The sequence below is a fragment of the Protopterus annectens genome, chromosome 1.part2, assembly GCF_019279795.1.
Source record: "Protopterus annectens isolate FY-2018-M chromosome 1.part2, PAN1.0, whole genome shotgun sequence".
NCBI lineage: Eukaryota > Metazoa > Chordata > Ceratodontiformes > Protopteridae > Protopterus > Protopterus annectens.
In genome coordinates, this window is record NC_056727.1 from 447,453,522 (window position 1) to 447,479,605 (window position 26,084).

General features: G+C 39.0%; 1 protein-coding gene across 1 annotated transcript in view; it reads right to left on the minus strand.

The window, feature by feature from the left end:
- The window catches only part of DZANK1 (double zinc ribbon and ankyrin repeat domains 1), a 1,792,612-nt gene that overhangs the window by 1,256,579 nt on the left and 509,949 nt on the right, over positions 1 to 26,084 (minus strand). The window contains exon 7 of the mRNA XM_044056983.1: positions 5,331 to 5,416. Coding sequence (XP_043912918.1) covers positions 5,331 to 5,416 — 86 coding nt within the window. The remainder of the gene's footprint in view (positions 1 to 5,330; positions 5,417 to 26,084) is intronic.

Below are 26,084 nucleotides of genomic sequence, written 5' to 3' on the forward strand. Positions count from 1 at the left end.
TTAGGCAGAGCTCCTCGCTAACACTCTTCAAAAGAAACCTTGACGAGTGGATGGGAAACAGAAAGTTTACCTCGGGGATCACTTCAGTGGCGCTGCTGGACAGAGGCACAGGGAACTAATCTAAGGGGACGACAAAAGCCAACACATTCTGGCTAGGCTTATAAATGCCTTCGGGCAGATAGTCTAGTACCTACCTATGAAACTATGAACTTAGTCTATGTGGAAAAAAGAATCAGGAAGTGACAGAACAGTCAGTTTTTTCAGCATGTGCTATAAGTGAGGTTGCATGTGGAACTAAGGCAGCCTTGGTGAGAAAATGTTAACTGAATCAATCACCAGATTTGGTCTGGTTAGTAGTGGGTGAGCCATCAGTAACAATGCTGAACATTTTGGAATGCAGAATGGATGATGCCAGTTCTTTTTATAAAGAAAAGGACCTATGAAAGATCTAGCTTAGGTACAGAAAACATCTGCTGTATGATATGGAAAAGCTACAGACCAAAACCAAGTGCCTATAAAGCTACAATGTGGATCAACACAAGCTTCAGCATGCAGTGCATAAATGAAGGTCAAGCTTACTGTGTCTTAAATATTTCACAATAACTGTCAGAGTTACATGTTTCCGTGTTCTGGCTGTGTTCCTCATGGCATGATTCCCACACATCTGTTTTGTTCCAAATGAAAGGTGTCTTTGCTATGAGGGACTAAACCTGGACCTTATTCTCACTGATGTGCTGGACTATATGTAGTAATGCAGTCCTAAGGGTTTTCAAATCTTTTTTTTTCTGTGCTGTAAAAAAGAAAGAAATACAGTAGGCTTTACTCTGTTTCTTCAGCAGATATTAGTAGTTAGGGATGAGACATCAAGACCGAAAAGGAAGCACAGAATTAACGAACAACCACTAAACTATGAACCCCACTTTTTGCAAGTTATCAGTTTTTCTTAACCTGAGCAATGAATGTGCAGTGCTATAATACAGTGCCATTACCGCAAATCCTCCCATCCTCCTCTTTGTTATTTGCAGCACTCAGTAGTAGAACTGGCAAGTGGTGATGTCAGAAGCAGTTGACAGAAATTAGGGTTCACAGGCAGCCACCAAACATGCATGGCTGCATTAGAAAAAGATTTTCCTGAGAGACTTTAGGTACTAACTTTCTAAAAGCAGGATACACAGTGTTGGATAACTATTCACGTTTGAAAATGTAATGCCTTGCATGTGTGACTGACATACCATGCTTTGCATACTCTAAATTAACTTGAAAAGGCAGGCCACGATGCACACACAATATTTACATGCTGTTGCCCACCTAGTCTGCCATTCTGGCAAAGTGAAAAAGCTGATGCAGCTGATTCAACTCTTAAAATAGACCTCTTCTACACTGTATGACTCTAGGTTATCTTAAAGTGGAATTAGTCATATTACAGAGAAAAATGAATTCTGGAAAAGCAAAAATAATTTATGAATATGCAGTGTAATGTGGCAGTACTGAAGGTGATAAAATTCCACTATAGTTGCATCAAATAAAAACTCAGACTATAACTTGGAAACTCCTGGAGGACAAAGTACAAAAGGTGAACTCCAGTGATGCTGTACTCATCCAGATCTTACCATCATTGTCACTGATCTGAATCTGGCTGCAGCATTCTTCTCACAGTGCTTACATTTCATGGAAAACATGAAACATGACTAACTGCGGAGAACATTCTGAGATAATGATCAAACTGAACACATGCAAAACAAAACATGTCATTTTAGCCTGTTTACAGACTTTACTATTTAACTCCTCCAATGCTAAGCTAAGCAGTGGGAGGCTAATTAATCCCCTTCATTCCTGAAATCTTTTCAGCCAGAAAAAACACTTGCTTCCTGAGGGCTTCTTTTCAACATTCTTTAATGAAAACACAATTCAGAATATTTACAATATTTGATAAACATTCTTCTTCTTCTTCCTTCGGCTTTTCCCGGTTAGGGGTCGCCACAGCGGATCATCTGTCTGCTCATGATTGGCAGTGGAGTTTTACGGTGTCGAGTTCCATCCTGGCACACAACCTTCCACAGAAGGCACACACTCACACCTAGGGCCAATTTAGAGTGTCCAATCCACCTACTGCATGTCTTTGGGATGTGGGAGGAAACCGGAGCACCCGGAGGAAACCCACGTGACCACAGGGAGGACATACAGACTTCGCATAGAAGGCACCCCATCCGAGAATCGAACCGGAGAACCATTTGATAAACATTAAGAGTTAAAAAATATAAAATATGAAAGCTCTGCATTAGAATGAGCTACAAACTGTTGTTAGTATCAAAAGTTTGCTGGTAAATACTGATTTGATAATGCAGATTTATAAAAGAAAACTGTCATTTTTTGCCAAAAATTACTAGTGTTACAGTCAAATGAGGGGTTATACAAGTGTACAAGATCGTTCCAATCTACTAATGGGAAGAGTGTTCACCTGTATGACAGCTTTTTACTCGGAATAAAATACTACTGTTTTGTGATACTGCAGAATTTATGCAACCTATGCAGCTAATATTTTTACACTATTTCAAAACTATAATCTACAAAACCACATATGTTAGATGGCAAGCATCTGTGGCAACACTGCATGACTTAATGTTGTGTATATGACACACACTGTTCATCTGCACATCCACAGCTTTTTATGAAATTAATTCAAATATGAAGATATTCCAAGTAGTCATAACTGCTTTCAGACAGATATTTATACCTCAGAATGTCTTTATATTACCTACCACACTTTAATATCATCACCCAATGCTTGCAAACACTTCACCCAGTGTTACAGTATCACACTCCATTTTTGCCTTTATTAATGTAAACTTGGAAAATATCACAAACTTTCATAACTTTTTCAAAACATTCTTTAATAACTCTAGCTCTCAGCAGCGCAAGCTGATCTCATGTTAGTTTGTAGATGTCACTTTGTTGCCTTAGTTTTACATATGCATCTATACCAGGACTTTAGAAATTAAACTTATAAAACACGTACAAATATACTTTAAGGAGTATTGGGATGGCTCCTACAAAGGTGAGTATATTCTTATAGGATACACAGGAAAGTAGAGTTGTGTAAGCAAACTTACCATAACAGTAGATGTTTGACTAGATTACTGCTATATGGGACATCCTGCCTAAGATCAGACCCAGCCAGCCAGGTTTCATCATATGGTTAAGTTACTTGAGGCACAGAAGAAAGAGAAAGGGAAGGAAAGTTCCCACAGGTGAACAAGCTGAAACACTAAAGATGCAATGAAGATAGAAGTCTTATTGAAATCTTCAATTGCAAGAAAAGTCTGATTTTGGCATACATACATCTACTTTTACAGCAGTGGGTCTATATCATGTCAGCGAAATGGCATTACAGTGAATGCCGTTTCGCTGACACATATAGAACGAAATCGGAAAAGAGCAAAACCTCAGGTCAGCAATTTCTTTCCCAGGGAAATAAATCACTTGGCCTGAGCCATGACATTGCCCTTTACCCGACTGTAGTGCGATCTCGGAGTTGTTATATTTAGTTAGGGGGAGTGTGGGGGGCACAGCCCCCCCCCAGTTTATAATGTTTTAAGCGGTATGTTGTGTTTTGTTGGTTCACCAATTTTTTTCCATGGGAAAAAAAAAATCTGTGAACTGGGGTTTCGCTCTTTTAAGATTTTGGTCTATATGTGTCGATGAAATGGCATTCGCTGTAATGCCATTTCGCTGACATAATATAGACCCACAGCAGCACACCCTCATGTTGCCTGAAATGTATGGTGCGTGTGGAAGTTGCCCAAAAGCTTTTGTATACTGGACAGATGTCTGATCCTTGGCAGGATACAGCCCATATAGCTGTACGCTACTGCAAGAGTGATGTATTGATGAACAATAGGCATTGTCCAGTCCAGAAGACAATCACACAAAAAAAACATATGCTGGCTTAAGCTCAACAATCATGCATGTCTTGGTGGTCACATCTGTGTTGTCTATAAGCCCATGTTGCCAGTAAGTTCAATGATTGCATTGTGCAGAGGCATGCAAGAAGGACCTTTTTTATCAGCTACACTGGTGGCAGCACAGATACAGAAACTGGATATTACCTTAAAATTATCACTGAAGAAATAACTCGCATACAAACGGTAGCTCAAAGCAGCCACCACTGCCCAGCACAATCACATCCACATTTAGTATGCATAGCCATAAGGAAAAAATGAATGAAAAAAACTACTTTTTGAATAAGTGGAAGGATTTCAAGATAAGTAATCCATGGTGGAATTTATTTACAGAAGCATAACTATTCAGTTCTTCTCTCCCATCCCTACAAGCTGGTGTTCCAGTGGTCTCACTTTTTTATGGCTTTGGGTAATGTGACAGTCTTGTAGATACTAATATGTGTGCATACCATCTGTGAGTGACTGCACATGTCTGTGTATACATCCTGTGATGGGTAAGTACCTCACCTAGGATTAGTTTCGTAACATTGCACCAATGAGTAATAGGACTGGTTTTGGCTCTCTCATATCCCTTAACTGAATTAAGTCAGCAACAGGAAAATGAATGAGTACTTTCTTCAAAAAAATCAATGAAATTACTGTCAAAATTCAAATCTATCTTGAATTTCACCACTTTTGTCAATTATTTCATAGATTTTTTACAGGAAGTTCCATTACTGAAGAAGCTACACCAGAACTTGCAAACTATATCTTCAACAAAATATGATTTATAATGAATTTTGTTGGTGAGCTGAAAGGATCACAGTACTTGTTCGTGAGCAGTTTGGCAGAGTCTTTTTTCATATGTGATTGCAGGAATGATACATATAGAATAAATGTCATTTGCTTGAATGTAATTTGGAAAAAAATCAAAATGGTCAAATGTGGTAATTCAGTACTTGTACAAGTCAGTCTCTAAGATTAGAGATACAGCTTAGTTTTGGTTTTGGTCAGGGTCAAGTATAGGACTAGGTTTGGGTTAAGTTCTGTGGTTGCATTAGGTTTATGGATAAGATTATGGTGTGAGTGGATGGATTTGCCTCTCATAAAGGATACTGATCTTAACTCTTTGTATTGTATTTATGCATTTTGATTACTATTGTCTGACATAAAAAATGTTTTCTGACATTTAATTTTTGAGTTTCAACTTAGATTGTCTATAATGAATGCTTTCAAATAGAATTCTCTTAAAACAAATGAGTTAAAATTTCAGCCTAATAGTGGCAAAAGTATCCATGATACCCCATTACTATACAAACTCATTCAGCTTACAATGCACATATTTTTGCTGGAATCTAAGCTACTCTTACCTTAAAAAAAACATTTGTTTACCTGAGAAAGTCTGTCTCCTTCTGAATTCTCATAATCTGAGTACTAGTTAGATTTTTCCTGGCACTTGTATCTATGGACTCTGCAAACTGAAAAACAGAAAAAATATCTCAAATATTTCTCTTTAGAACAAATATTTCACATTTTAGGATAAATTGCATAATTAATCGATCTACTATATTATCTAAATGATAGATTTGCCTGGAAAATTTATTTTATAAAACACACAGACACACATATAATGGATTTATGACATTTTGTTGACTATATCAAAATGTCTAGCCACTACCACTGACACCAAAAGACTGACACTTAAATAATTACATTTTTTCAGCACCCCTTGCTACTATACACATGTATCTATACCTATACACACATACACCAATTCTGACAGATTGTACTACAGCGGAAAAAGGGGAAATTCTCTGATCCCTGCAGTTCTTGTTTGATCAACTGATTTTCGTTTAGCTTTACCAGCTTTTTATATGTTTGTTGATCAAGTAAAAGTAATCTATATATCATACATACACACAAACACATATACATGGATAGTACAGAACCACCACCCACAAAGAAGAAGGAGGAGACTGAAGTGCTTAGGAAAAAAACAACTATAGAAATCGATGGATATGAACATGCAAACTGCAGAAGCAGCAAGTGAATATCAGGACTGAACCCCAAACTCTGCATCTGGGAAGTAGAAACTCTAATATCTGAGACACCATGGAATTCAGTTATCATTCACTGTTTGTTCACATCCAACAGGACAAATCAGTGGTTAACACATTTTCTTAAGCACAAGTGTTGGCAGAAGGAACCCCAAAATACTAGAGAGATCATCTGCCTTTCACAAGGTAAGAAAGAATTCAAGGGGATAAAATATGTGAATCGTTTACAGGTCTACTGGTAGCACTCCTCTCATTCACAAATTAAAACAATACAAGGTACAAACTATAACAGTGCATCTTTGAGAAGTCTGTGTAACAGTGAATCACAACATATAGATTAAATCACCTGCTGAGCTATATTGGTCCAAATATTTCTTGATAAAGAGCAGATTTTCTTCTTATGAAGGTTAATGCTGGTCTCACACCAAGGTGCTAACGTTGCTAGTATGAGGATCACACATAAAGATTAAAAGTATGACATCATCAATTATAATGCATTACCTTTAGTATCTACAGGAGCTGTACATCACATGTATGCTCCCCAAGGAAGGCCTAGGGCACAAAGATGATGTAAGGATGCACACACTTCAGAACTGAAACCCTCCAGGAGGAAAAGAATGTCCCCAGATACCAGAAGGAACATGTGCATCCAGAAGGAGAAATGAGATAAAAGAACCTCTCAGCCAAGAGAGCAAGGAGAACATGCTAGAGCTGAGGTGGCAGGAGGGAGGGAGTGAATACAATGAAGAGAAGGACATCTGCTGTTATGGTAAGATTTTACACAACTGTACTATATCCTTCCTTATCATTGTTGCAGTATTCCTACTGTAAGAAAGCATATAAAAGCTCAAGAGGAAACCTGGGAAGAGGATGGCAGAGAAGAATACTCAAGAAACCCATGTATAATAGCCGCGGCAAAGCCAGTTCTAGCACTGGAAATAACATCCAACGTGTAATGCTTAGTGAAGTTATGGACAGAAGACGAAGTAGCAGCCACAAGGATGGAATTGGTATCCACTGCCTTAAAAAAAAGCACCAGAGGAAGCAATAGCTCTGGTACAGTGAGCCTTTCCTGTAGAAGAAAGACATTGGCCATGAAAGGAATAACAAAAAGTAATGGCTTTAGAAATACAAGAAGAAGTGGTCTACGCAGCTAAACCCAAAGACCTAGGATGAAAAGAACCAAAAAGCTGCTCAGATTTGCAAATACCTTTTGCTTTATCCAAACAATATCTGAGCTGTCTATACAAGTCCAGGGTATGAAGAAGTTCTCACTGGCAGACTGTGGAGAAGGAAAAAAGGAAAGCAAATGAATAGACTGATTAAGAGACAACTCATTGTCCACATTGGGCATAAAAAAGTAGGATTAGAATAAAGAGACACCCTGTCCCTGTGAAAAACAAAGAAAGGGGGAACAGCCATTAGAGCCTGACGTTCAGAAACCCTACTGGCTGAAGTAAGAGCCAAAAGAGGAACAGTCTTCCAAGTACAATGTTGTAAGGAAGCTGAAGCAGCAGGCTCAAAAGGAGCCCAAGTCAAACTTTTAGGAATAAAATTGAGGTCTCAGGAAGGTGGAATAGGTTTCCTGGGAGACCTAATATGAGGGACACCTTTAAGAAACTGTTTGACCTTAAATCTGGAGGCAAGAGGAGGATTCAAGGGCAGACAAGCCAAAATTGCTGATAGGTGGTGAGCTTTAACAGTAGAATATGCCAACCCAGCATGGAGTAGATCACACAAATAAGACAGGACCAGAGGGACCTCTGCCATACCTCTCAACCACTTAAAACAAGAAATCTAGACAAAGCCAAAAATAAAGGAGGCATGAAGGCCCAAAAGTAAGAATAAATTTTAAATATAGGTCTTACAAATTTAGAAAGTAGCTACAATAAAAAGGTTAGTGCTGGTATGCATTTTCAGAAAGATATGAAGTCTGAAACTCAAATGAATAACATTATTTAATGACATCAGTCTAAACTGATTTGCTAGAAAACACACATTTTATGAGGAAAGTACCAAAAATATGAGGCAAAAATATGGACAGTTGAGAATTATGACCTCTGCAGATAGAGGATCCTGATGGTGACACAGGCACCTGAGAGAGAAAATCTCTTTCATTTGGCCAAATATGATTTCCTGGTAGTGGGCTTCCTGGGCTCCTGCAGGACCCAAAGCATGTCCTCAGAAAAAAGATACCTAAAAGGGATCAGAACCCTATTACCCACAGCATCGGTTGAAGAGTGGATGAGTGAGGATGGATAAGAACCCCTTCTCTTGTATGAGATCCTCCTGGTGAGGTAACTTCTGATCGCCCTTGGCCAAGTGAGAAGGAATGGGGAACCAAAGCTGTCTGGGCCAGAAGGGAATCACCTGCATGATTTTGGAGAGTCCCATACAAGACTCTTGAAAGCAGAGGAAAGGGAGGGAAGATCTATAGAAACATACCTTTCCAAGGAGAAGACAGGGTGTCCACTTTCCAAGCCAGAGGACTTGGGACACTGGAATAGAAAAGAGGAAGTTGTCTGTTTAGAGGGGAGGCAAAAAGGTCTATCGGAGGAATACTCCACTGATGGACAATGTCCAGGAACTCATCTCTTGTGAAGCATGCACTTGTGAGCTTATGTGCTAGACCTGCTCAAGGACTCTACCACTAGATTGTGCTGTGAGGGAATGTAAATAGCCTGAAGAATCACTTGATACTTGACAGCTAGATCCCAAAACCGAGGAGCTAGCCTGCAAAGAAGGTAGGACCTTGTACCCCTTGCTTGTGGACATACCACATCACTGTGATACTGTCTGTAAAAAACTCTTGAGATGTCTGGGATGAAACAGGGTATGAAAACCTGAGGAGCTAGAAGCAGAGCCCTCATCTCTTTGAAGTTGATGTGGTCTGTCCTCTAATGAAGAGGCCAGAGACCCTGAACCTTGAAAGTGCCGAAGGAAGCTTCCCACCCGCTGTCTAAGGCATATGTAAAGACCTGTTGAGTCGAGACTGGAGAGTAGAAAGGAAACCCTGGGTTGAGAGAAAGTTGATGAATCCACCACTGCAGCTTGAGCTTGAGACAGGGAAGGAAGGGAACTAAGATGTCCAGGGGGTGACAATGTAGAAGCCCATGGAAAGGCAAGCACACAGACCGCTTGAGGAGGCTTTAAAGACATTAAAGCATTAAACAGGCATTAAACAACCCCTAAATAAAACCATGCCTTTCTCATTGGCAATCCTCAACAGCAGGGGAAATACGCTTGGCTTTCTGTTTTTTTTTCTGCGGGACATCTGCACGAAAAATTCTGAGAGGGTGAGACCCTTGTTGATACTCAATAATAGTAGCAGGGATCTCCTCCACTCACTAAGTTCTGCAGAATCCCCCTTGAGTGACGATATAATCAGCCAAGGTTCTCCCTCAACATCTGGAGCAGACGCTTGCAAAGCCTGAGAGGACATGTGAGAAGTAGGATCCATGCCAGCCACCGATAGGGTTGTAGCAGATGAATCCAAGGCAACAACTGGATGATCCTTTGGGCTTTCACTAGCCTCAAGAGAGACATCTGGGGGAGACTGGAAAGCAGCTGAACCAAACTGAGTTTTTTGCTTTTTCTTGGCAAACAGCTGACCACTGGGATAGGAAGACTCCACCACAGCACCCTGAGTTAACAGTTTAAGACAATGGTTTTTCAGGTAAATAGACTAGGAGGAGAGGCAACTATGTAAGGTCTTGGGGATGAACATTTGTCAGATAGAACACTGTGCATGGTCGTGAGAAGCACTCGGACAGAAGAGACACCGGTCTTGATGATCTTTATGAGGAATCTACCTCCCACACTGACATTTTCCGTTTCTGGATAACATGAAACCAACAAGACTAAAACTAAGACAGAAAAATAAGGAAGAACCCCAATGGGGCACTTATATGAAATATGGCTCAGTAACCAACAGAGAAGAAAGGTGTTCAAAATGACATTCAGTGATGGCGTTCAGCTTGGTGACAAAGAAATTCTAAAGTGTGTGTGTTCATATGTCACCTTTACGTCCTACATCTTGCATGGAGAGCACACATGTGACGCACAGTACCTGTAGATACTCAAGGCTTTGGTATACTGGCTAGATTAGGTTATCCTTTGCAGAACGTCCCTTACATTAGGAATAATGCGACAGTGATATGGAAGGACATCAAAGAAGATAGTGGAGGATCCATGGAAGACGTATTGAAGTGAGGTGGACTAGGTTTCTTGGGAGACCTAATATGAAGGACACCTTTAAGAAACTGCTTGACCTCAAATCTGGAGGCCAGAGGAGGATTCAAGAGCAGACAAGCTGAAATTGCAGAGGAGAAAGAGAGGACAGAGGATAGTAACTCACAAATGTTTGATCTACAGTGGTACTGGCTAGACATCATCTAGAATTTTTTTTCCGCTTGCCAATATAAGATTTTCAAGTAACAGGTTTTATCACCTCCCTTAGTATCCATTGTACATCTTCTGGAAAGAGGTGCCTAAAAGGAGTTAGAAGTGAATCATCCAGTCAGTTAGCTGATGATGTTCGAGACTGGGATGTATCAAACTTTCCCTGTCTTGAGTGAGGAAACTTGTGATAACTGCCCTTGGCCATTTCCAAAAGAAGGAAGAATCAGTGTTGCCTAGGCCAAAAAAGAGTTACCACAGCTAGTTTTGGAGAGTCTTTGTGAATCTTCAGAATTACCCTAGATATCAGTGGAAAGTGTGGAAATGTATAAAGGAACATCCCTGTCCATGGAAATGAAAAATGCATCTTTTTTTCCAGGCCTGATTTCAAGGAGCCCTAGTGCAAAATTTGTTCGGCTGTCTGTTTTGAAAGCAGGCACACAGCTCTATTTGAACTATTTCCCACAAGAAGATCAATTCTTGGACAACCCCTAAAACAATTTTCATTTATGAGGGCCTGTCCAGGGTCCTTCTCAGCTTGTCTGCTACAATTATTTTGCTATGCAGGAATGTAAGAAGCTTAGGGGGGGGGGGGTAATGATTAATGAAGATATACCTCCCAAGCCACATAGTCAGCCTGCACAGAGGGTATGATCCAGTGCCCCCTTACTTTTTTATACACCATATCATTGTGATGTTGTCTGTAATCACCTGAAGAGGTCCCAGGACCACAGATGAAGAGATTTTAAGGCATTGATCGCACCTCATATCTCTGACACTGATGTGCTTTGGTCTGTCTGAGAAGTTCCACAGACCTTGTACCTTATCCCCATTAAAATGGTTTCCTAAGTGAAATCTGAGGTGTCTGTAGTTACAGATTGGACTGGATGTACAAGAGAAAAATGGAGACCTATATTTGTTTATCTGCAGTTTCCAACAGCACAGTTCCTCTTTTACAAAATTTAAGACTGGAATCTGAAATGCCAGAGGATGCAAAAATGTTGAGTCCATGTGTTTTTTTTTAGAAGCCACTGAATCTTTCTCATGTGTTAGAATCATGAACCCCAGAATCCTGAGATACCCTCTGGATTATCTCCGAGACTGATTTGAGAAAACTAGAAATTTTCAAGATAAAATTCTCCTGTGTCAAAAATGTCTTTTGCTGCAAGATGTCTATGTCTATGAGACAACCTAGAAAAACAATCCCGTGTGTTGGGGTCAAGGAAGGTTTATGAAGATTTATCCGGAACCCTAAAATGGTCAGAAAAGAATAAGCCCATTGTAATTACTTTGGACGTCTGGGAAAAGACTCTGCAAAGATGAGTTAAGTCATCTAAATAAGGAAATATGTGAATGCCATTCAGTCTCCAATGAGCTATGACTGGAGCTAGGCACTCTAAGTACCCTTGGGGCTGTAGAGAACTGATAATATAAAATGAGACACAGAAAATCTGAGAAATTTCCTGAAATCTCTTGATATGGGAATGTGGAGGTATGCATCTTTCAGATCAAATGTTGCCTCTAAAATGTACTTGGTGGAGACTTAGTAAAATAATCTATAATAGGATTCCATACAAATTTGTTGAATTTATCATAACAAAATGCAATACAATACAGCAGGTCTGCCAGTTTGATAAAGTTTGTTTTCGAAACATGTAAGCCTTTTCTTCCTTTCTTAAAAGACACAAAGAGTATTTTGTTATTTCCATAACAAATGAGTCTTTCTGGCACAGAGCATCATCTGACTATTGACAGCTAAGGTATGGGTGCAGGTGTTCTTATTTTGATAGATTAGGTAGGGGACTGGTAAAGGAAATAACTGAGCCAAAAAAACAGACATCACCTTTTGCATTAAATAAAGATTATTCTTTAGAGATGGTCTCTTAAAGGAGAACTGTACCTTGCACTGTAGCTATCATCATCCCAAAGTTGTTTTCCAGCTTCTTAAAGGAAAACACCATCTTGACTATGGTTAACCTCATCCCAGAGTTATTTTGAATGCTATATCCTATAGATGTAATTTAGATCCCAGAAACCTTCAGTACCTTTTAATTTCTTCACTTCTATTTTCCCGTCATAAATCATAAAGGTCCAGTCACTTGTTGCCTGTTCACATCACAAACTGTTTCAGAAAGGACTCTGTCTCAGCCTAGATGGGTCCATGTTATATCATCGAATGGCCACATTGTCGAAAGTATCATATCATTGATAATGCAGGCCATTAAACCGTTTTGAATGAGATTGCATTACAGTGGGGATCAGGAAATTTGACCTTTTCCCCACAGTAGTGCTATCTCAGAGTTGGTATAAATAATTGGGGGGGGGGGAGGTCAACAATGTGGCTGTTCGATGATATAACATAGACCCAGGATAGACATACTACTGACAGGGATGGGTTAGGCACTGCAATTATACCTCTTAACGGTCCCATATTTACCAGGAAATAAAGAATTTTAACTTAAAATAATAGGGTGCCATGATATCCTGAGTGGTCCAATTGCCTGAGCTCAGTTTGCCTCCTTCGTCAGACGTCAGCACCATGATGATATTAATGGAGATGAGAGACAAAGCACTTCTCTGAGCAGCTGACCTCAGCAGAATTTTTTTTATTACTATTATTATATTAGAAAAACTGCCTAGCCAGCCCTGGAAATTACTCATCTGAAACTTTTGGGGGGGAATGCTAATTCAGCAGTATTGTGTCTTTTTCAGCTATTGACCAAACAGTAACAACTCAGGGAATGAAGTATGATGAGGGTATATTAAATATTATCAGCCCCAAGATAATGAATACCTTCAAAAGGAAAAGGATTGTAGCCAAATCACTCCACTGCTCCTGATTTTGCCTCACATTTTGGTCTCTTTCTCATAAAATGTGTGGTTTTCTAGCAAATCATTGAGATTATAGTCACTAAATTATGAGACAAGTTTGAGTTTCTGACTTCTTTTCCTTTCCTCATCACAATTATTAAAAGATTTGTTTTTGTTTCTTGCTCTAAGAACTTGTGAGCTATGCAATATATATGTATTATTTATAAAGTGCTTTATAAGTCAGCTGGGTTTAAAGACTCTGTTTCTAAGGTAAAGCCAAATAGTTCACTTATGATGAGCTAATGAGGTCATAAGAAGGCCAAAACATAAGAAAATAAGAGACTCAGAAATTCAAGGATATAATTGGCCTAGTAGTCAGGAAAAGCTGGCTCTGTTTGCAGATGATATTGTTTTATACCTGATAAAATGAGAAAAGGACATTACAGTGTTGTGGGACATTTTGAGACGGTTCAAATCTTTTCTGGACAGAAAATTACTGAAGCAAAAAGAAAGGCAATAGTGGTAAATTATGTACTCACACATGAACTGGTTCAGCAATATCCATATTTATGGGGACATGATAAAATAAAGTACTTAGGAGTATGGATTAAAAAGGATTCTGGTGTGGCAGCTAAGGATATGTGGGAAGAGACTAAACAAAAGATAATACAAAAACCATGACATTAGAAGCTCTGTTATATGGATAGAAAGATACAAGCAGTTAAAATGTTTTTAGTCCCTTTAGTTTTATGCACAGGTCAGGTATATTTTTAACCACAGGAGATGTTGTGGATAGCAATTAATAAAGAGTTGAATGATTTTATCTGGGAAGGGAAGATGGCTAGTGTCAAGTGGGATAGTATATATAATACATACATATGTGTGTGTGTATGAATATATACACACACACACATATATATATATATACATACGCACATACATGTATATGCATATATATATGTGTATATATATATATATATATATATATATATATATACATATATTTGTGCCTATACATATATCTATATATAGTCACACACACACACATAAATAGAAAACACTTTTACTTATAAGTAAAGGAAGATTAAGCAAGCTGGAGGTAAACTCTGCACCCAAGGAGAAAAAAGTAAGGGATATTTCTGAAAATTATATTTATTACCAAAACAACAAGCCCAAACACGAAGGACCACATCTGGAGCAATTGAGTGGAAAGCAAGATTTGGGGTATCTTTCTCCTTACAGAGGATTATGGATAAGGGGAGAAGACTGGGCAATGGCCAAAATCGGATCTGACTTAAATCTGAAGACCTATCCATTGAGGAACAGACAGAAGAGGTAACATCAGATCATTATAATAAAAATAGAGACAACATAGAATAATGGTATGTAGAGCTCAAATGAAACACTATATTAAGCATACAAACAACATAGAGTAATGATCTAATATACAGAATTCTAAGGAAACTGATATTAATACTAAGATCTCTGACATCATTAAAGTAGTATAATTTTATGTTGCAGAATGGAAGAAAAGGAGTAGGGTGAAATGAGAAAATAGTAGGAAAGTGGGAGCAGGTTGTGGAGAGAGATGAATAAAAAGTGGAATTTAGAGAAATTCAAGGAAAAGGAGTATTTTGTGGAGAGATGGAGATGAGATAGTACAGCTATGCAAGCAGCTTGTTGTTTGCACGTAAAGAGTCTATAAGCCAAGTGTCTTATGACATTGTAGTGGCTTGAAGGTTCAATATTATCTTGGTGAGGTACTTGAGCCCAGCCAGGAGTCTGTCAAGAGATACAGAATGACAAACAGAGAGACGGAAACAGAGCAATTAACTAAAAGAAAGAGAGAAAGTGACCGAGTGCACATCACTTCTCTTCTTTGCTCAAGAATTCTGGATACAACCAACACTATGAGAAGACCTAAAATCATGGTCAATCTTAACAGCTGCATTTTCTTAACAATAAGAAGTATGAAAGTATAAAGTCTGCTTTAATTGACTGACAGCAATTTTCAGTGAGTTACCAGAAAAATCAAACTTTTTCAAAGGACAGAGTAAAATTATGGGCAGTTGAAAGGCATAGCGGGATGGTTTCATTCATTTGATCAGAAAGAGACATCTGAAGTGTATTCAGTCAAGAAAGTAACCAATTGCTGGGTACATTTCTGTGTTGTGTATGTGTCTGTGGGTGTCAACATTAAATACTTAGACAGCGTATATTTTGGAGGTAAAGTACTTCATCCAACAATAATGGTATCCCAGCAGAGTGATGAGACCAGCACTAGTAGTAGCCAGGCAGTAGCATGGGTAACTTTAATTACCCCACTATTAACTGGGAATCCTATATGACACCAAATGTACATGCACAGAGATTCCTTGACCAAATAATCAATACACCAACCTGGGGTGCAACCATACTGGATCTGATCCTCACTAATATGGGAGAGTGCTACACACCCCCTACTGTAATGCCTTCCCTGGTAAGGTCAGACCATAAAATGGTCTCATTTGAAGTAAAAATAAAACCTGGACTCCCAGCTAAACCTGGAATATTCAGAAACCATTCTAAGGCTAACCTCTTGCTATTAAGTGAGAACCTGGCAAAATTCAAGCCCCCATAAACCCTGAGAACACTAATGCCTATGCATTGTGTTCAGAGAAACCCTGTACAAGCATGTTAATAGCTGCATAGAGTCAGCTGTATCCACCAGGAAGAAGTACCGAATTAACTCAAAAAACAAGCCACCCTGGTGGAATCACAAAATCAATAGGGTGTATAACAGGAGGAAGAAAATAATGGCAAAGATTAGGAGGTGCTGCAACCAGCAGGACAAAACCACTCTCAAACTAAACAAACAACTTGGAGGACAGATAAAGTCTACCAAAGCCAAATTTGAGGTAAGTTTGGCCTCCCAGGCCAGACAACCACAAAGCATTCTTTAGCTATGTCTGCAACCTAAAAGGCAATGTACAATTGTGTGCAGAGCTCATTGTAAACGGAGCCACCTATACTGAGCCACAAGATCTAACAAACCTCCTGGTTGATAAATTCAGCTTCAACTTTACACCTCTCTCCCCCCCAACATTTCCTCAGGAAATATCATCAAATATAACTCCCCCTACTATCACTAAGGAACAGGTCCTTAATGCTCTCTCTAAGACCAAGAACACTGCATCAATGGGTCCAGACAATCTCTCAGGATACCTTCTAAATAGCATGAAACATGACCTATAAGGGCCTCTGGAATTACTATTTAACTGTAGCCACCAAACAGGCTTTGTGCCTCATGAATGGAAAACATCAACAGTCATCCCTCTGCACAAAGGTGGGCTATCTACAGACCCTGGAAACTACAGACCTATATGTCTCACTAGGGTTATTTGTAAAGCCATGGAAAGAATTACCATGGAAATGATCAACAGAGATGTAGTAAACCTCCAGACACTGAACTCAACCCAGTTTGGTTTTATCAAGGGCAGATCGTGCCTACTCAACCTGGTGGACTTCTATGAGAAGGTAACCAAAGCAACGGATGAGGGAAAAATGGTTCACACTGCCTATCTTGACCAGACCAGGGCATCTGGCACAATACCACACTCAGGCATTGTTGACAAACTCAAAAGGATAGGTGCACACTTGCATGTCACCTGGTGGATAGCCAACTGGCTCAGGGACAGAATCCAGGAAGTTAGAATTGGGGAGTCCGCCTCTACAAAGAGGCCAGTCACAAGTGGAATCCCTCAGGGATCAGTCCTTAGATCGCTCCTTTTTGGCATTTACTTCTCAGAAGTCAAGGCCAATGTCAGTGGTCTCTTTCTGGCTAAATTGCTGATGATTGCAAATTAGGAGTTGTCACTGAATCTCACATTGACACAAATGTTCTTCAGGAGGGGCTGACACAGACAAACAACTGGTGTCAGAGCCACGGACTAAAACTAAATGCCAAGAAATGCATAATAGTATCCTTTGGGAAGTCATCCATCCCTGGTAACTATCACATTGACAACACACCTCTTAGAGATGACTCAGTAGTCAGGGACTTAGGAACACACATAGATAGTAATCTAGCCTTTGATCATAATGTGTCTACAGTGGTGAAGAAATGATTCTACACTGCACAAGTTATAAACAAAGGTACTGCTTTTAAGTCCAAGGAAGTCATTGTTGCACTGTATTCGGCATTCATCAGACCTCTCATTGAGTACAATGCCCCCTTTGGTATGTATCTAACCAGGCATATCCAACAACTGGAATGTCCACACAGGCTCCTCACTAAAAGAATACAGAGCGTAAGTAAAATGTCCTATGCAGACCGCGTCAAGGCCCTATCCCTGTATTCTGTCTCCTACAGGCTTTTGAGGGGAGATCTATGCCTGGCATACAAGGCATCGTCAGACCCCACTCTGATGGACTTACTGCGTATCCACAAAACAAACACCACCAGAATTACCCGTTCTAAAGACCTAAACCTTGGCTGTGATAAAAATAGGACTTGATGGACAGACAGGGTTATATCCCAGAGACGACCCTGTCTATGGAACAGTGAAGCAGTGAAGCTTCCATGTGAAGCAGAGTTCTTCCCTAACCCAATTCAAGTGCAACTTGGATAATTGGATGGGGGAACAGGAAACTCATCCCTGGTTTGGCACCTATGTCTCTAATGGACACAGGCAACCAAGACCCTCTGCTTGCAGCATTGGGCCTCACAACATACCTGGGCAGGCTATTTCCCTGAAGAAGTCCATCCTGTTGGGCATTATTGTTTTGTTTGTGACCAGAAAGTTTTAACAAGGGAAAAGATTAGAAAACGAAAAGCCTTCAGCTGGTCTGCAGAAAAAAAAATAACTCAAACTAGCAAGACTAGCCTGTGATCACTCTCATGATTACTTTTTCTGCTTTTTCGCTATGGCAAAAGATATAGGAAGCTATTCATGCACAATGTTTTATGTAAAGGATGGTGATTTAGCAGCCTGGGATGTTTTAGATACTTGCTTACCTAATGGCTAATGACATCTATCCTACTGTGACTGAGGATGGACCTCTTCGTACTAGATATATTTATATTTATTAAAAGCATACATGCGTGAACATTTGTAGTCCTACATTGGTCAGTTCACATGACCGACATACAGAGGTACCATGATTTTTTTTTTATATGCAAAGAAAGTACAGTTGTTTAAGTAAACCTAACACAACAGTAGATTTTGAATGATCACTGCTACAGTAGCCTTAGCTGTATGGGTTAAATACTGTGAAGGATATAACAGCTGGCCAATGTCTAAAGCATTAAGACATCTTCCATGTGCCCAAACCATCAGTCAGCTTGAGTTGAGCTGACTAAAAATACAAGTTTGGGTGCTACGTCCTTCAGAGATAGGGAGGCTCACCCTTGAAAGGACAATGCTAGGAACAACAAAAAAATAAGTATGCACACCCTGGCATAAACAACACACCAAAAAACAAGGGGTGTGGAGGGAGAGAGTGGCTACCAAGCAGTGATAATTCAAACACCTATTGTTATGGTAACTTTAGTTACACATACTAATGACTGTTGCAGTAGACTTAGCTATATGAATAGATAATCCTAGCTTGCTATATTTGAGAGGTGGAAGGGGAAAAAGTCCAGGATCCCTTGGAGACTGGTCTTAGCATGTCTGATCTAGAATCTAGATCAGTGATGGCGAACCTATGAAGTGTGTCAAAGGTGAGATGCCATGACATTTTGGGTAACACGCAGCATTCACCAACACCCAAGTTACCAAAGAAACTGGTTTTGCATTTGCTGCTTGTGTGAAGTGCACTGAATTATGTTGTGCCAGGAGCCAGTTCAACAATACTGCTAGGAAGTTATTAACCTCAAAGACTATTTTGGTATATTTTCTCGATAGAGTCTGCAAAGAGCAGTGCTGACATTGTTTTGTCTTTGTGGTTACATTTCTGCAAAGGGCAAGTAGTCTGCATTTCTAGGAGTGTGCTCTTTTACATTCTTCTCAACTGTCCCTCTTAATCCCTGCTAAAACTGGCAACTTTTTACACTTAATAATGACAATAATTAGATTTATAGACTAATTTTACTTCAGAAAATGTATATTAATTCACGTTCATTTTTTCTGTCATTTAGTACTACTAATTTAAAACTGTCCATATCTCATTTCTAGATTTGTTTCTGATTCTGTTGAGACTTATCCCTGATGTATTGAAAGCCATGCTGTTTTATTTATTTTTATTTATTTATGCTATTTATTTTATTTTTTTTGTTTGGGGGGGTGACATGCAAGCAGAGTCAAGTTAGGCATTTTCTGAATTTTTGACACGCCGAACCCAAAAGGTTTGCCATCACTGATCTAGACCTAGAGAAATAATCAAGCTTGTAATGTCTTGTAATTGTACATATGGAGGACCAAGTTGCTGCTTCTAGAATCTATCCCTTTCCAAAAAAACATAGATGAAGCCTAGCAGCTGGCAGAGTGAGCCTTGACCTTGCCTGGAATAGTTTTGTCTTGGTGAGCATAACAAAAGGTAATAACGTCAGACAACCATTTGGAAATGGTCTGTTTTGACACAAACTGTCCCTTCTTACCTTCACAAGAAATGAACAGATCTGAAGATCTAAAAGATTAAGTTCTGTCAATACTGAACCTGAGTTGTCTGTGGACATGCAAGATATTGAGCATTCTTTTACCTTCATTTTTAGGTTCAGGAAAGAAAACAGGGAGATGGATAGTTAGCCTTAAAGTATAGTTGGGTAGGACTTTAGGTATAATAGAAGGATTAGTTCTCCAAGAAATCCTGTCTCTGTGGAAAATTAGATAGGTTTGACTCATCATAAGAACTTGCAACTCAGATACTCTTCCTGCAGAGGTCAGGACAATTTCTGTGTTAAGAACCTCAAGTCAGACCAAATAGCTGGTTCAAATGGAGCAAGTGTTAGCTTCTCAAACACAAAATTAAGATCTCGAGGAGGGACCAACAGTTTTCTTGGAGGCCTCCTATGCAAAACTACTTTCAAAAAATGTTTGACATGAGAATGCAGTGAAAGAGGAAGACCCATGGGCAGACATGCTGAAATGCCTGATAAATGAACCCTAATGGAGGAGCAAAAAAGGCTGTAGGAAAGTAACTCAACAACATATTGTAAAATCAGAAAATAGCCAGCCCTGAATGGGTGCTGGTTACTTTATTGGCATAAACTTGCTAATATATAATTTTCTAGTAGCAGGCTTTCTTGACTCCATTAGTACCTGCTGCATATTCTTAGTAAACAAGGGTCTAAAGGGACTTAAGACCTTATCATACAGATAGTCAGCTGAAGTTGGTTGGAGCCAGGATTATCAAACATCCCTAATCTTGTGCGAGTAAATCCAATCGGTGTGGAAGCTTGTGGTAATTGTCGTTGGCCATTTCCAAATGAAAGGAGAACCACTGTTGCCTGTGCCAGAAGGCAGTCACCACAATGATATTTGGGAGCTCCTTCTGAATCTGCAGAAGTACTCTGGATATTACTGGAAAGGGAGGAAAAGTATACAAGTCTTGTCCAAGGAAAGGAAAAGGCATCGGTCTTCTAGGCTATCTTGCATGGAGTCCTGGAGCAAAATCTTTCCAACTGAATTTTCACAGAAGTTGTAGTCAGGTCTACTTAAGGAATTCTCCATAGATGGATCAAAACTTGGAAGATACACAATCTAATCTAGTTTTCATTAATGAGAGTCTACCCTTATCCTGCTCAGCTTGTCTGACATACAGTTTTGCTCTGATGGAACGTAAGATGGCTGTAGAGTGATATTGTGCTGTGAAGCTATATTCCAAGCTAACATATCTAGTCTGCAAAATGACTATGACCTGGTTCCCCTTGCTTGTTGATGAATTACATGACAGTGGCATTTGTCTGTAACAACTTGAGGAGGTCCAGGGGACCAAAGGTGATTCAGAGAGTTGAGTGTATTGATCAGGGCAAGTATTTCTTTAATATTTATGTACTTGCATCTATCCTTGATGTCCCACACATCTAGCATTTCTACGCCCCCCCTGAAACTGCTCCCCAAGCAAAGTCTGAGGCATTTGTGGTAACTGACTGCTTGGGAGAAGAGGAGGCCTAGGTTTATGGATATCTGCTGTCTCCTCCAAGTCATCTCTCCTCTGACAAACACCAGCACTGGAATTTGAAAAGGCAAAGGATGCTGGTACTGGGACCAAAGAGACTACAAATACCAATGTATTATTCTCATGGGGGAGTCCAAATGGAGCGATAAGTCAGCAAGCAAAGTAGAGTAGTATTGCTGGAAATGCATTCATCCTCAATTCTTGGTGAGTATCTTCATGAGGTGGACCTGTTATTCACAAAATCTCACCAAGACGACATTGATATATATATATATATATATATATATATATATATATATATATATATATATATATATATAGTATTTTATATAGCATGCATCATGGACAGAAATAGGTTAAAAATAAAAAAGACAGCTGGGTGCACATGACCCAGGATAAAAAAACTGCCCAATCCTGGTAGGAGCACTGGTGCCAGGATTGGAAAAATGACACTGTAGAATCCTCAAGACACAGAAACATTCCTACAATGGGGCTAGGCCAGGCCCAGAAGCAGGATGCCCTCCCCATTGTAGAAAGAAGTAGCAGTCCACAAAAACTGATAGGCCAAAAAGAGACATAAAGACGATATGGTGGACTATTCGGGTTAAGAAGGAAATTATGTATTGTTACTATTATGCAATAAGCTCAGAATTTTCCGACAGAAGATATACAAAAGGACTTGAGAGAAATTAGAGGAAAGAAAAATACTTCCACAAGAAAAAGTGTCAGAAGCTTCAAATAAGAATGTGTTCATTAATACATCAGATTTATGAAAAACATTACATAGACCAAGAAATCTTGAGCTGTTTGGAAAAAGAAGTGACAGAGGAAGTGCAAAAATATACAGAACAAAATCTAGAAACTTTTGAAAGGTATAAAAAAGAAATACGGACATGGGAATGAAAGATATCTGATATGATGCAATATTTATGCAAAGGAGAAAGCCAAATTAATCAACACAAAAAAGGCAGCCACAAAGATATTTGAAGAGAAATACAGGCAAAGGCATGCAGATATGGAAAATTTCACAATAAAAAAATAAGATCATAAAGAGAGAATGTAGAAAAGAAGATTAGTAAAGCAGAAGTTAAAAAATAGAAGTTGAAGTTACGGAATACTTGCGAAGCGAAGGATTTTGCGTAGAAAGTCTAACACAGGTTATATTACAGTATGATAGAACAATGAGTCCTCCCAAAGTAAGGGAAACAGGATGAGCAGGACACATCTGAAGAAGAAATATAGACATGCGAAAAAATAAAGAGATTTAATATGGTGAAATATTTATGCGAAGGAAAAAGCAAAACTAATTAATACAAAAAGAGCATCACCAAAGATATTTGAAGAGAAATACAGGCAAAGGGATCCAGACAGAAAATTTTGCAATACAAAAAATAAGAAAACAAAAAGGAAAAGAAGATTAGTTATGGAGAATTTAAAGAAAGTGAAACTGAGGTTAGGGATTACCTGCAAAGTGAAGGATTTAGTCTAGAAAATCTAACTCAGATAACATCACAGTAGGACAGAGAAACTGATCCCCAAATTAAGGGGAAACCAGTGGAGCAGGAAAACATCTGATCAGTTGCCATATGAAGACCCTTTAGAGCCTTCCATAGGAAATCAGTACAAATGTTCAGCTGGAACTGCACAGCAAGGAAAGGAACAGGAAACCATGGAAACTCTGATACGGTCAATGTTGTGGAGTGATAGGCCAGTGAATTCCCATATGAAAGAGCAATGGAAGACACAGGATGAAAATGAAGAGAATGCGGCACAGGAAAATGCTCTGGAATTTTCTATAGAATGCCTGGAGGAAATGGAGAACAAAGAATGTGCCCTCAGTTTAGAAGAAAATGATCTAAGAGAACAGTGGCTTGATTTAACACAGATGGACAGACATATTAAGATCAATGAATGAAATAAACTGCAGAAAGTCAATAAAACCCAAAAGTTAGAAGTTTGATGAAACAAATGAACATAGTAATTAAGACTGACCATAGAGATTAATGTGATATAACACAAGTAAACAGGCTATATTACTGTGCAGCTAAATTAATAACAGATAAAGTCTTACCACAAAAACACAGGGTAGTAAGGGAAAGGAAGGGGTGACATTGAATGTCATCATGGAAGTATCGAATAGAAAAAACTATAAAGCAATTAAGACAAGATGTCACTGTTAGAAGATTATAGAAGAGGGGACAGATCAACAAAAATACTCAGAAAGATAGATGTGAAAAAAGCAATGCACAGTATAAGAACAGATCAGGATCTATTGTGCACTATTACAAATAATAAACAAAAATATCACCACAGGCAGAAAAATTTAGAAGATATGCAGATTTAATATAAAGGAAAAAGTACAAAATAAGCAATTTATTGATGACTCAAAAAAGTTTTATAGAGAACTGGGAAAAAGCCAAAAGGAATTGAAACACCACAAAAAAAAAAGAAATAGATACATTTTGGAGAAATATCTATGAAAGTCAAACAAAATTAAGAAAATCTCCTAACTGGAAAACCCCAGACTTAGATGCAGTACCTATCTTCTGGCTAAAAGTATTAACATCTTTAAATGAAGATTTAGCCACAAGTTAGAACTATTTATATGTGCACCCTAAACAGATACCAGTCTGGTTAATAACAGGAAAAATAACTCCTGCTTAAGAGTAAACCTGCAAGATGTCCTAAAACTATAGACCAATATATTGCCTTCCAACAATGTATAATCTATACACTGGAATTGGTGCTGACAGAGTTTATAGTCATTTAGAATAAAATTCAATTATGGCGATAGAACAAAAGGGTAATTAAAGAACGTCATATGGAACAAAGGATCATTTGTTATTAAGTAAAGTCATAATGGAGAACTGAAACGGGGAAGAATCTAAGTATAACATGGATAGACTGCAAAAAAGCATTTGACAGTATCCCACATTCATGGATAAAAGAGTGCTTAGAAATATATAAGATACACCCTACACAGATTGATTACATTACAGTGACCATAAGACAATGGCAAACCACTTTGCAGTTAAGCCATGATAAAGGACAAATTATTATTCCAGGGATAAAAATTCAAAGGGGGATATTCCAGTATGTGACTCTTGTCACCACTGCTCTTTTGTCTTGCCCTTAATCCATTAAGCTGCCTACTTAACAGGACTAGGGTCATACCTGCCTGGGCTAGCTCTTCTATGTCTCTTTTCATGTAGTCCAGGGAGGTACGTCTCAGGTCGTTCACACCAACATGGACAATGACAGAGTCATATTTGTATTTGTTGTGGAGTGACCTGAGTGCGTGGGTTATGTGGCAGATTCTGGCACCCGACAGGCAGCTGACAGTAACCTTCTCCTTGTTTTGCCTAGTGAGTGGGACATCAGTGTGCCTGACTATAGAGTCACCTATGACTAGTGTGTTGGGTACATTGTTTTGCTTATTGGCTGTGGTTGAGTGGCACACTGAGTCTGCGGGCTGTGTCATTTGGGTTGTGTTGGGGGGTGGAGATTGCTTCCATTTCTGCTTTGGAGGTCTCTGTTGCTTGAACAGATTATTATTGAGAGCCTCCGCAAATGTTTTTGTGTTTCTATGTGTGGATTTTGGTGGTGTAGATTTAGTGAGACTATGTGATGAGTGTGGTGTGGTGCAAGTGCAGTGTTTTCCTCTTGACTGTCAAGTTTAGTCTTGATTGGAGAGAGCTTTACCTCCAGTTTGGCTAGATAAGTGCATCTCTCACAAGTTGTAGTGTTGGGTGGTAGGAGAAGAGGGTTGTCTGTGTACATGAGGCAATTTCTACATTGCCCCAAGATGCCCAGATTCATCAGATAGACAGGAGAGAACACTGGGAGCTGACTCTTGGACATGCCTGAATAAAAAACAATTTTCCTCTAGATAAGTGAGGAAAGTGAGTACAAGAGCTGTTTTTCTCTAAGCAAGTGAGGAAAGTAAGTACCAAAACTGTTTTCCTCTGGGTAATGAGGAAGGTTGAGTGCTGTAGTAATTAGTAGGTTATTTAGTGCTTACAAGTTCTGAACAAGTGCTGATCATGAACAAGCAAATTCAAGTGCTAAAACTAAGAATCTGTATCTGGACTAAACTAGTTACAGGAAAGGGGGAAGTGCAAACGTGGGCTTTTAAATCAGAAAGTTGAGAGAGATGGAAAAACTGCCCAAACGGCCAATAACTACAATTTCTGGGCCAGAACCATTCCTTATGTGTTAGATAGGTTACCCTAGTGCTTACCACTCCCACTGTTTTGCATGTTAACTACTTTATCTGTTGATTTTTTGCTCTTTAAATTGTTTTCTAGTGCTCTGATATTGTACCATCCGATTGCTGAGTACTGCACTTTTGAGAAACTTTACTGACGTGTTACTATATAATTTTGCTATTTTATATTTTTGTTGGTACTTAATTGTTGTATTCCTGCAAGTCTGGCCCTGCTAAATGGCCTCAGTAAAGCACCTTTATTAATTTGCATCCACAAAGCACCCTTCATAGCCCTCTAACCTGAATACACCACCTGGTGTAGCTTACCAAAGGATTGGATGATATAAATATGCAATTTCCTAAATTCTCCATAGCAACTTGGTGAATATGGGCATCTTGAGATGATGTAGCAATTGTCTCATGCTTACTGACAACCACTTAATCCTTAAAAAAGCATAAATAGTATGCAAGATATGTACTTACTAAACTATCACATGCAAGCACACATCAGGTTGTCAAAACCACACATAGAACACACAGATCACATAGCACACAACACACACATAGATTAAC